At 37.2% G+C, this 13,438-nt stretch overlaps 1 protein-coding gene across 1 annotated transcript in view; it reads left to right on the top strand.

Annotated features, from left to right (window-relative positions):
* The window catches only part of pcdh17 (protocadherin 17), a 145,856-nt gene extending 133,026 nt beyond the window's left edge, over window positions 1–12,830 (top strand). Inside the window, exon 5 of the mRNA XM_056468153.1 lies at window positions 11,566–12,830. Coding sequence (XP_056324128.1) covers window positions 11,566–12,266 — 701 coding nt within the window. The 3' untranslated portion in view covers window positions 12,267–12,830. The remainder of the gene's footprint in view (window positions 1–11,565) is intronic.
* Window positions 12,831–13,438: the final 608 nt, after the last annotated feature.

Genomic DNA, 13,438 nt, shown 5'->3' with positions numbered 1-13,438 from the left:
TTGCATATTTTACAGAGGTTACGTTTCTTTGGAGTTAACAAGAAGCTTATGATGTTGTTTTATAAAGCTGTTCTTGAAAGCGTTGTCAGGTATGGTATCACAGTGTGGTTTGGCAACCTATCTGTATAGTGTAAATCTGATGCACCTTTTAAAGACAGAATGGAAAATTGTTGGGCATGATGAATATTTTAATCCTCAAGCTTTATATAAAAACCATGTCCTTAATTATGTGGAAAGGATTCTGAATTATCTAACTTATTTTTGTATCCACATTATGGACTGCTTCACTCTGGTAGGAGATATAGAGTCCCTAAGTGTAGGTTGATATACGAGATCCTTTGTGCCTGTCTCAGTGGGTTTATTTAACAAGGGTTTTTCTCAACTAGCCTTATAATTATTGTAATTACGGTATTTTGTATTGTTTTTATCGTTTGTTTTTATAAATGTATGCAGCAATAGGTGATGCCCCTAACAAGTTTCCTGTCAAGGACAATAACGTTTACTTACTTACTTAGTTACTTACTGCACTACAATTCCCATCATGTACGTCACTCACACACCTGGCCCAGATTCCCCCTGATTGCAAATACACACAGCTTAAGCTGTTCAAGACTAATCAAAATGTAGTTCCTAACGTAAGTTTGGCAGGAGCCTGATCAGTCAGGTGGGTCAGTCAATTATCACGTGTGTATATAAGTAGCAGACCTTGCACTTTTCAGTTTACTTTTGTTTCGGCATTCCTCCACCTCACCATCTCTTACTCTGTTTTTTTCAAAAAAAAAAAAAAAAAAGGGTTAGGGGGACTCATACTTGGAGCTTGAGTCAAGCCTCAAGCCTCCTTCAAGGGCAGGAGGTTCGAGCTCTCTTAGGGGTTTGACAGCTCAGACTCCGCTTCAGGACAGCCATGTTTACCATGTCAACGCAATTGAGTAAGCAGGTGAACTCGTGAATGGAATATTACTCGTGAATGGAATATGAACACAGCAAACACACACACACACGCACATTGTTGCTGAGTCTTGGTTACTGTAAGTGAAGTGCATGATGGGATCTGAAGTTCATTAACGTGGCAGATTTGTAGTTCTCCAGCAATCTGATTTACTGTACATAAAGTGAGTAAATCCACTGCCTTAAAAGCAAAGATTGACCTGATTGTTATAATTATGCATATAATTCATTTTTTTAAATCATTTCAAGACAACAATATTACTATGGAGTCAATCTAGGGCCATATATACTTGAAAAATAAAAGAGTTTTGCAAATAAAAAATCAATTATTGAGCAAAAAAAATGTAAAAACAAAAAAAGCCAAGCTTAAATAATTTTTTGAGAAACAAAAATTCATTTAGCTAAAAAAAAACTAAAGAACTGCAAAGTGAAAATTAATCTTTGAGAAATAAAAAATAAAATTGTAAAAAAAAAAAAGAACTGCAAATTGCAATGCTCATTTAGATTTTAGATTACTCACTTTTTTTTTAGGTAAAGTCAACTAATCAGTTTAAAAGTAGTGGGTTAATCAAGTTTTTTAAAGTAAAGTCAACTAATTGCTTTTTACAGTGTAGAAGTATGCAAATTATGGAATTATGTATAACTATATGACAATTATTAAACTATATTACATAACTAAAGTTATGGTGACAATTTATGTAGTGATTGGTTGTCAAATATAAAACATATATCATTTTTTGGCATTTCTTTTTCTCATATTCATGATCCCAAAACTTGTTCATGATTTCAATGTACACAATCACCTCTACAATCAAATTGCTAACAGCATGATATTAATTTTAAGATTATAATGAAAATATAATTGGAAAGTGAGAGGTTGTGCTAATATTGTGATTAGAGTCAGTGCTTAAGGCCATTGTTAAGCAAGCCATGCAGTATCTACAACCCTTTCAGACGTGACTATTGTCACAATATAAGACATCTCAGCTCCTTTTTTCCAGGGAAGTAGTAAATATGTAATGAGCTGACCTTCTGTTAGGACTGTCACTTAAATGTGGCGTCATTTCGGGCATGCTGCATTGCCATTGGGACTTGCACAAAGTAAAATGAGATTTGTCGGACACACATCATTAGCGTGATTCCCATAAATGGTACACAGATACGGAGTTTCTGCTTGTGATAATAATTGGACAGTTGATTTGACATTCCTGCAGAGCAGCCGATGAGCTGACCATTGAGCCATTCGATATATAGATTTGTGCGTGGACTGTCAGGAAAACACAGGCATGTCACACAATACGGTTATAATGAAGTGTCCCCATAACAGCTTGTAACCTTGTGTGCTGACTTTGCGTGAGGAGTGTTGGGGGTGGCAATAATTCACACTGTGCCTCCTGCTTCGGATCATCACCTGCCTCTTGTGAGGTCAAAATATGTCTTTTCAACACACACACACACACATAAAAGGGAGATCTTAGGTGGACAAAGAATGAAGAAAGCAATGGAAGAATATTTAATTCTGAATCGGGCCTATAATTGAACCTTGGGGTACTCATAAGGTTTTATGCTCCGGGTGCTCCAGTTTCCACCATAGTCCAAAAACATGTGCTATAGGTGAATGGTATGATCTAAATTGGCTGTAGTGTGAATGCCAGTGTGTGGGTATTTCCCAGTACTTGGTTTCAGCTGGAAGGACATCCGTTGTGTAAAACATATGCTGGAATAGTTGGCGGTTCATTCCGTTGTGGTGACCCCTGATAAATAAGGGACTAAACCAAAGGAAAATGAATCTGGTGGTCATTAAATTGGCACATCAATGCATAAAGCAGATTGATAGACTTTTAAATCGGGCCTATGACTGAACCTAGGTGTATGGTTGGTTATGAAGTTTGTGCATTTGGAGGGTCCTCATGAAGTCGTTCTGACCTGAGGTGATCATACAGTCATTTAGAATATTGGCATGTGCGTGGACTGTCAGGAAATACAAGCAAGTCATACAATACAGTTATATGGAAGTGTCCCCAAAACAGCTTGTAACCTTGTGTGCTGACTGTGCGAGGAGCGTTGGGGGTGGCAATAATTCACACCGTGCCTCCTGCTTCAGATCTGGCGTCGAATTAGTGGCCTCAGTCGGTGTCACATGTCTTATTGTTAGTCATGGCGACCCTGCCAAGACTCAAGGTCACCTGTTTCGCCCAGGCATGAATAATCTATTGAAGGATTGGTTCCTCCTCACTGGCTGCATGGAGATGTGTCAGCGTGGATTATTTATGCTTTATTGTGCCTCCATTCAACAAGCAGTTGGGCTGAACATGCTGGAGAAGGCAAGTCTGGTTTGCTTGCTTCCTTTGCTTGGCAACATAACTCAGTTTGTTTCAACTTGATGTGCTGTTTAAAAGGTTAGGGGTTAATATTTTTATGATTTTGATAGAATGGTAAAATTTTATGCTCAACAAAGCTGCTTTTCTCGTGGCAAAAATACAATAGAATGGTGAAATGAGCTCTGTTTGAATGGATTTAACTGTTCTAAAAAAATAACTATTTAATTCAGTGCCAATGTGGTTCTCGGTAAAAAAAAATTGATTGTCAATGTTGAAAATGATTATATTTTGGATGAAAGCTGAAATGTGTTCATGATTATTTAAAGGGTCATGAAAACACCAAAACACATTTTTTGAGATGTTGATAGTCAAATATTTGTCCCACACTGCTAAAAACACTATTAGGACACATATATTTCACAAGAAAAGTGAATTTAGGTTGTTTTTGCATTATTTTGGGCAAATTTGTTCTTTGAAAATAAATTTTGAAGCTACGTCATGGCCATGAGATCATTGTGTAAATTCCAGTGTGTATACCGGCTGTCTGTACCAGCAGGTACAATGTGACATCCTTGAGTTTTCAACATTAATTCAAGAGAAAGACTTGGTTCAAACCAATCAGCGCCTTCTATTGTGAATGAGACGCAACTTCATTAATATGCATGATAGCTTCGAAGACTGTTTTTACCTGTAACATTGTTCAGATGGTAGAGAGACGCCATGTTGTGTTGCCAACCGTAATTAAAACAAGTGGAAGAAGAAGAATTGTTTGGAGACATTGGTCGTCAGTGTTGCGTTTATAAATGTGCTGCAACAAAGGTTTTGCTTTCATTTACTTGCTACTAGAGAGCAGCTGGACTCATGTTTTCAACACAGTGGTCTGCTAACACGCAACAGAAATATGTTTGTGAGGAAATAGGAAAATCCATATTTGCCACTCGTATCCTTTTAAAAAATGCGCAGTACCGGTTCATGTTGATTGTTCTGTCTCTACAGGTTTGGTAAGGGCATGCATGAAATAATCCTAAATTAAGGTAAAAATGCAACATATTCAACAAATTAAGAATGAAACACCCGAAATGACATGAAACTCCTGAGGAAATGTGAATAGAGACTCAAAGATGTTAATCGTATTATCTGCTATAACGTGAAAAATGGGATCATGAAAGAAGCATCTTCAAAGACCTTCATCATATTATTGTCTTATTCAGATTAAGGCAAATAATTTGATTACTGATGTCCATGTAAACGCAGTCACTAGCTATGTTTCCATCCACCTATTTTTATGTGCATTTTGCTTATGCGCATAAAAAATCGGTTGATGGAAACGCCCTGATATGCATACATTTTAAAAACGCGCATAAAAAACATATGCGCATAACTGAGTAAGACAAACTTTTTATTCGAAAAGAAAAGATGCACATAATCTACGATGGAAACACTTTTACCGCACAAATTTCAGTATGCGCATTAAAAAAGGTCATGTGATTTTGTTTTAAGAAATCATGTGATGATGAAAATGTGTATGAATGGACAAACCAGCAGGCTGAGCACATTGTAAACCATCAGAACTGTTGTTTTTGTCATTTTAAAACGCCTTACTGATTAAGTATTAGTGTTATTATATTATTAATGACCTCCAGAATCAAGAGCGCCTGTGCTCCGCGTCTGACACCTTCAAACGCCACCGCGCATTTACTGTGTGTCAGGATTGCCTTCTGAGGCGCAAGTCATTTATTATATGAAGAAAAGATTGACACAGCTCCTCCTGTTGATATTTGGCGCCAGTTAATCAGGAAGTGACGATTTTGTTTTCTTTGACTCGTTGGATGGAAATGCTGCTTTATTCGCACGTCTTTAATGCAATAATCTAGTTTTGCGCATAAAGTTCATTCGCATTTTTGGATTGAAACATAGCTACTGTCTTTCTCCCCTGATATGTGTTTGTTTTGCCTCTGTGAAAATCAGCACGTGCTCATAATGAAACTCCCCTTTTTATGCAAACCCTTCCCTCTTTCATCACCCGACACTCCCACCTAAACAAAGCTGGACTCACCCACTTGCCTGACCTTTTTCAAACTAGAGATGTGAAAACACCCTGCTGAGACAGAGAGGGTGTGTTCATGGCCCTTTAATGAATAGAACCTTCAAAAGCACATCATTTACTAAAAAAAAAGATTAATTGTTTGTAAAATTACATATAATAGATATCTTGCTTTTGATCAATTTAATACTCCCTTACTGACTTAATATATTCCTTTATTTAGACCACTGACTGTTTGTTTTGCTAGTCTCGTGTCTAAAGGTGAAATGGAAGTGTGAAACCGAAAGATATTCCTGCACAGACACTGTTTAGCATGCATACCCACGCTAATTTATGTTTAGAGAAGATAAACAGCTGCAAAAAATAGTGAAAGCCGCTCAGATTCAAAGCCCGCGCTGATCTGAAGGGGACGCTATGTGTGTGTGTCTGTGTGTGTGTGTGGATCTCATTATTTAAAGTGGACAGCATGTTCTTCCTCACCTTGTCACGCATGCTAGTTTGTGCCACTCAGGACCAGCCCTTGTCTTCCTCTCACACAACACAAGAGCACCACATGCTAAATGTCAAGCTCCCTCTTTCCCCTCTTATATGGTACTTGTCCCTGTCCTCTCACACTCTTGTTAAAAGCGTCCCCGAAGACGAAGCAGCATGCTGACCCTCCAAATATGCAAAGCAGATTTAATTTATAGGACAAAAGCATATGTGTACCCCTAGGTTCGGTCTTAGGCCCAATTCTGAAATCAACTTTCGTGTATGGCTTTCTCTCTGATTAGTCCAAATGTAGCCTGCTGAATCTCCAAATATGCAAACTTACTTTAAACACACCCTAGAACAACAGGTGTACCCCTAGGTTTGGTTTTAAAACCCAATTCTCAACTTTCTTGCATGGCTTTCCTTTCTCTCTGTCCACAGATGCACCACAGATGTCCGTGTGTGAGTGTGTGTGTGTGTGTGTGTGTGTGTGTGTGTGTGTTGAAATGACATATTTTGACCTCAGGAGAGGCAGGTGCATTGTACCGTTACCATTGAGAATGGGTAGGGGAGTTGGGAAACTTTTTCAAGGTTAACAGAAACCCCACAGACCAGAAACAAACCGAAGGAAACCCCAGGGATAGGCTTTTGTTGGCCAGACACACACACACACACACACACACACACACACACACAGTGAAATCTGGAACAATAGGGATTCTGGAGCCGAGTTGCAGAGGATCATTTTTCATGACATGGCTTGGCCTTTAGCAGAGAAACATCTGAAAGAGCAATTTAAAATATGATTAATGATGATAATAAGGTCAAGTGGTCATCATTTATACATGCCGAGCCTTAAAGAAAGAAAACCGATTGGCTACACCACTGCGAAAGTAAACACTGATATCAATTTAACTATGAATGCTTTAACACAGAGAATTGATGCACTTTAACTGAATAAGCAGAAGGATCTGTAGTCTGAATATCCTGATTGTGTTTCGATGTACATTGTAAATGTCATCCATGGAAAATAAGTACATCTGTCTGAATAACAGTGCTCGCAAACGTTAACTGGCTTTATGAATTATCGTGTGCTATTGTTCATTTCAGTGAAAAGGAAAAAAGACGCAATGCGAAATAGATCCCACACTGTTAAACAATATATGATCAATTAGTCCTAGCAGCATACAGTTGAAGTCAGAATTATTAGCCCCCCCCTGAATTATTAGCCCCCCTATTTATTTTTTTCCCCAGTTTCTGTTTAACGGAGAGAAGATTTTCTCAACACATTTCTAAACATAATAGTTTTAATAACTCATTTCTATTTACTGATTTATTTTATCTTTAAATTTTACTAGATATTTTTCAAGACACTTCTATACAGCTTAAAGTGACTTTTAAAGTCTTAACTAAGTTAACTAGGCAGGTTAGGGTAATAAGGCAAGTTATTGTATAATGATGGTTTGTTCTGTAGAGTATCGAAAAAAAATAGCTTAAAGGGGCAAATAATTTAGACCTTTTTATTCTAGCCAAAATAAAACAAATAAGACTTTCTCCAGAAGAAAAAAAAATTATCAGACATACTGTAAAATTTCCTTGCTCTGTTAAACAATGTTTGGGAAATATATATAAAAAAAAAATCAAAGTAAGGTTAATAATTCTGACTTCAAATGTATGTTTTAGTTCATTGTAACTTATTAATCTAAGTTTATCATGTTCTAACTTAATTTTAGAAGTTACACAAGCTGTTAAGTTTAACGTAATATGTTCAATGGATTCATAAATTTAGTTCAGTTAAATGTAAGGCAACCAGGATTTTTAACAGTGCATGATTTTTAGCATAATAGAAAAAGTGGACCTTTTAAAGAAAAAAGGCTTTGGTGTTATTTTTTGCTGGATACCTGGTCATATGGAATATATGACAGAATGTAAAATTCCCCTGTCTAATGTATATTAATTAGAAATGGCTAATGGAATGGGATGAACGTAGAAACAATAAATTGGGTGAAGTAATTCCATTTGTAAATGAAAGAAATAGTTACCATTTTGAAAATAGATATGATCAGTTTGTACGGTACATGTGAGATAGAATCGGACACTCAAGACAATGGCATACTATGGTTGCCTTTTCAGTTTTGTTGCTATTTGTATTATTATTATTATTTTTTGTACAATGAATGTTTGTTAAGAAACTGATATGATTGTATGCTATATATTGTATATTCAGTATAGCTTTTGCTATGAATATAGCCAATGCTGCTGATATGGCATTAAAACGTAAATAAATAAATAAATAAATAAATAAATAAATAAAACTAAATATAAATAAATGAATAAATAAATAATAAATGAATAATAAATAAATAATGAATAAATAAAAAAATAAATAAACAATAAATAAATGGAAAATAAATAAATATAAATAATTAAATAAATAAATAAATAAATATAAATAAATAAATAAACAAATTAATAAATAAAATAAAATAAATAACAAATAAATGGAAAATAAATAATACATAATAAATAAATGGAGAATAAATAATACATAATAAATAAATGGAAAATAAATAAAAATAAATAAATAAATAAATAAATAAATAAGAAAATTTAAAAATAAATAAAATAAATAACAATGCTAAAAAGAGGAAAAATATACAAAAAAGATCATTTGATTTGATCATGAAGCATTTGAGAGGATGGAGAGATTAATAGACTTCAGAAAATCAATAACTTAACTGCCGCTCATCTTCCTGTTGATGCTAGAGCCATTTTCTGGTTTCATCTGTTATTCCAAAACACTTTTTGGGGTCTTAAACGGGCGAGTGATGACTGCTAGATTATTGAAAATGTTTCTTCTCATAAATTCATGAGGTTGTTTGTGTTTCCTTGTTTTGCTCTCCCAAAAGACAGACATCATCAAACTATTAAATATAGATGGAAGACTTCTGTTTGTTCTGCTCAAATCACTGCGCTTCTCTTGTCAAACGCACATAGAACCGATGGCACGGGTCCCGGTGTGTGAGGTCTGTGCATGTTTGTGACCCGGGTCTCAGCTTTACCTGAGCTCTTTTATATTCACAGGACAGCAGCTGTGCTCTCCTGTTCGCCTGTTTTTTTTTTTTTACTTTCATTTTTCATGTTTTCCCTTTTGTTCTTTTTTCTGTCTTTCTTTCATTTCCCATTTTAAAATACATTATTTTTTTATCCTCTCTACAATCCTGGACCCATTTGACACACCATCAGTACAGCCCACAATAATCCAAAATGTGGTTTCTTCTGAGCTGAGATGAAAGGAGGGAAGACGCACACACACATATACACACACACAAGCTAGACACTTGGCTCTGTGATATGGCAGGGCTGCTTTGGGATAGCTTCAAAGCCCAGTGACATAAATTTATGATTGCAGCGCCACACTTTTTGCCAAAACTGAGCTGTTGTTGTTCTGCTCAGAGGAGGGGTGAGGATGTATTATAGAATGCATGAGCATGATGGAAGAGAACGGCGTAATTCTCTGCCATCTTTTTGATCATGTTCATAGAAAACTCACTTATTTATCCCTTCCATTCTCTTCCGTGAGAGCCTAAAGCATGAGTTTATGTAATGTAATGATTTTGGGTAAGTTTTGGGTGTTTAAAAAAGTTATTTCCTTTATCATTAATTTTCCATCAGCTTAGTCCCTTTCCAGCAGACACACAACATCATAAGATGTTAGTATTAGGTTAGATTTAGGTCGCCAGCATCTTTAAAGACAATGTTATTTTGACGTCTAATAATGACGTGAAATGATGTTGATGTTTGGTTGATTTTAGGTTCTGTTGGAAAGTGACCAAAATCCAACGTCAAGCAAACATCTTTAACCACCGTCATATTGACGCCAAATACTGACATTTATTTATCAGGTATGGCAAACAAAATCCATCAAAATCCAAACAATAGACATCTGATAGATGTCAGTGGTAACGTCCACACAACGTTAGGCTGTAACATCATTAGACGTTGATGTTTGGTTGATTTTAGGTTGTGTTTGAAAGTGACCAAAATCCATTGTCAAGCCAACATCTTAAACCACGTCCTATTGATGGCAAATACTGACATTTATTCATCTGGTATGGCAACCAAAATCCAACGTCTGATAGACGTCATAGTGGTAACGTTCACACAATGTCAAGCTGTATCATCATTAGGCATTTATCATTTTAATAGTTTTAGGTTGCATTGGAAAGTAGCCAAATTGCAACATCTGTCTGACGTTGGGTTCTGACATCAACCCGGTTTTCATTTCCTATCAAAAAGCAATGTCTCCACGATGTTGGGGTACATCATGTTGACGTCCTGTGCCTGCTGACTTGATTCATCAGGGGTTGCCACAGCAGAATGACCACCAACTTATCCAGCATATGTTTTACACAGCTGATGCCCTTCCAGCTGCAACCCAGTACTGGGAAACACCCATACACACTCACATTCACACACAAACACTATGGCCAATTTAGTTTATTAAATTCACCTTTAGCGCATGTCTTTGGACTGTAGGGGGAAACCAGAGCACCTGGAAGAAACCCATGTGAACATGGGAGAACATGCAAACTCTACGCTGAAATGCCATCTGACCCAGCCAGGATTGAACCAGTGACCTTCTTGTTGTGAGACGACAGTGCTAACCATTGAGCCACTGTGCCACCCTTCTATTGACATTTAAAATGAGTGTAAAAGCCCAGTTTCCTATTTTGTTGTACTGTATGTATTTTTTTATACACAGTTTCTTTTTATGGCAAAAGCTTGTCGTTCATAACTCATACATTTTTACGGTCACTCTTGAGCTATTTAATCCTTGCTGAATTGAAAAACATTACTGACCAAAATTTTTGATTGGAAGTCTATATGTATAATAATAATAATAGCCACAAAAAAGTTTGATTAAGTCAGTAAAAGCAACATCATTTGTATAAACACAAGTCATTTGAATGCAGGCATGGGATGATAACCGTTTTCAAGGGATATCGCGCTTGGAAAAGTCAAGGTTTTAAAACCTCCAATTTTTTTCTGCCATACTGTTCCTATGGTATATGTAAGTTTTGTATTAACTTTTTTTTCAGCAGTATCTTCAGCAAAAAAGACATCCAAAGATGCCCTTTTAAATTGTAAAGAAATCAGTGTTTTTGAAACTAATGAAGACAGCAGAGATTTATTTGAATTATTTAGCCTGATATTACTGCCCCAAAATATTTTAAATGTTTCTCAAAATAAAATATATTGTGTTCAAAAGGGGGGAAAGGTTGTTTTTGACCCAGACATTTAAAAAGAATATATTTTAGAGCAGTGATCACAATACCGTCAAACCGTGATATTTTTATTCAAGGTTATCATACCGTCAGAATCTTATACCGGTCCATGCATATTTGAATGTGAATCAGATTACAGCAGTTGTTCGGTACGAATGTCTTTTAATCTCACCATTTTCAATTTAGAATGCAGACTTGCTTTCGTAACTTGGGTAAAATAGGATTTCTTTTGAAGCGGCTCTGGTGATTCAGTTCAGCTGAATACGGTGCAGAAAACACTGACTCAAGTGTTACGTTATGTCAAGCTGTTTTGCACTGATTACAGATTCATTCATTTCTGACAAATAATCTTTCAGTTTGTGTCAAATGAGATGAAACACCTTTAATTTGTGACTCTTTTTCCTAAATTGATTATCCAGAATTAGTCAGAACACGTAATTATTTTTTTTTTTTGCTGAAATTAATCAGTTTTTCTTTCTCTTTCTCTTTCCAGAGGAGGATTGTTTGAACTGCACAGAGGAGTGTCGAGTGCTGGGTCACTCAGACCGTTGTTGGATGCCTCAGTTTCCCGCAGGCCCCGGAGGAGCAGGAACTCCTCAAGCCGAGGGTTCGGACTACCGCACCAACCTCTTCGTCCCTGCTGGCATGGAGGCGGTCGCTGTGGAGACTGAGACTTACGAAACGGTTTGCAACCCCAATGGAAAAAAAACTTTCTGCACATTCGGAAAGGAGCGTCGGGACCATACCATCCTGGTGGCCAACGTTAAACCCTATCTAAAGACTAAACGTGCCCTCAGCCCGCTCTTGCAGGAGGTCCCATCTGCCTCATGTAGCCCCACCAAAGGCTGCAGTACGGGATCCCCGTGCTCTTCGGCCAAAGGCATGGGCGACGGAGCCGAAGGCAAACCCAGCACTAGTCACTACGGACCCCCAGATGGACAGTATATCTCCCCAAACAAGCAGAACAAAGAGCAGGGATACTCCACGCTGCCTCCTTCTGATCCCGTGGCTAAAGTCCTAGCTGAAGCTCGTTCGCGGATCAGCCAGGAGACAGCGGTGGAGATGGACTGCGTCTTAGAGCAGGGTGGAGGAGAGATGGGACGGAGCACCATGGACGCAGACCAGGTGGTCAGAGACATCGACAAACTCCTGCAGGATTGTCGGGGAAACGAAAACACCCCCATCAGAAAATAAAACGCACTTTGAGCAAGAGGAAACATGGATCAAGTGGAGACGCTCTCCGAGAGAGTGCGAGTGGAGATCGAGACATATTTCAAGGACAAAAAAAAACACGAGTACTTGAAGATCTTGACAAATAAACATAAAGAGCAAAAAACTGTTTGCTTTTGTTCGTCTGGACGCCGTGTTGTGTTTTGGGTCAAGGGAATTTCTTTTGGAGTTGCAGAAGGTGCTGCTTCTGGCTTCTTGTGAGCTTTTTCTTCTTCTTCAAGTGCCCACCAGCTTCAAACTCTTTCCTAAAGTGACGTCTTTCTGTCACTGACCCACAGATGGAGCGTCCCATCCTTCTCCTCCAGGGACTTTTGAAGGGGAAGGAGTGGACGAAATATGGTTTGTTCTGACAATCGCTAGTCAAATGGGTTTGGGGTGCGTCGGACACCCAGAATTGTTGGACCACATCAAGACAGAGACTCTCTCTTTAACTTTTATTGGCTTTGTAATATCAGCATAAGAAGTGCAAATGATATCAGCAAACTCTTAAGTGGGTGTGAATCTTTCGGGTGGGTGGGGAGGGTTGATTATGAAATGTAACCATTCTTCACCTGTCATTTCTAGTCACGTGTAAAACTGTGTCCTCTCCCCATGTATACGTACATATGGAACATTCCAGAACGGTGAACCTGTTACTCTCACTTATTGGTCCTCTGTGATCATCTGTCTTCAGCTTTTCACTACTTTTAAAGTGACTCTCCACGTGTCCGACGTTAAGTTATAACAGTCACTCTCTTGTATATTAGGGACATTTTTCCTCAACTGTGAAAAGATATATCTATATATACATATAGATAAATATATATAAATATATGAACTTATGTATAGTGTCCAGATAACAATGAAAATATTTATACATTTTGTAAAAAAAAAGCAAAGGTGGAAAAACAGTAATCTCAGAGGAAAAAAAAGGAGTGTGCGCGCAGGATGAAAATGCAGTTGAAGATATTTATTAAACTGCAAAGGACACTGTTTCGATTTCCGAAAAACATTAACAACGACAAAAAAAAAAGATTTTAAAAAAGGAAATGTCCCTTCACATTGTCACTTATACACAATATCATTTTAATGTGCAAAATGTATCCAATTTAATGTGTTTACATCAAAACGACATATTTTTATTGATTTTTCTGCAG

This window comes from Danio aesculapii, chromosome 11, assembly GCF_903798145.1.
Source record: "Danio aesculapii chromosome 11, fDanAes4.1, whole genome shotgun sequence".
Taxonomy (NCBI): Eukaryota; Metazoa; Chordata; class Actinopteri; order Cypriniformes; family Danionidae; genus Danio; species Danio aesculapii.
This window is presented reverse-complemented; position numbering and strand designations above follow the sequence as displayed.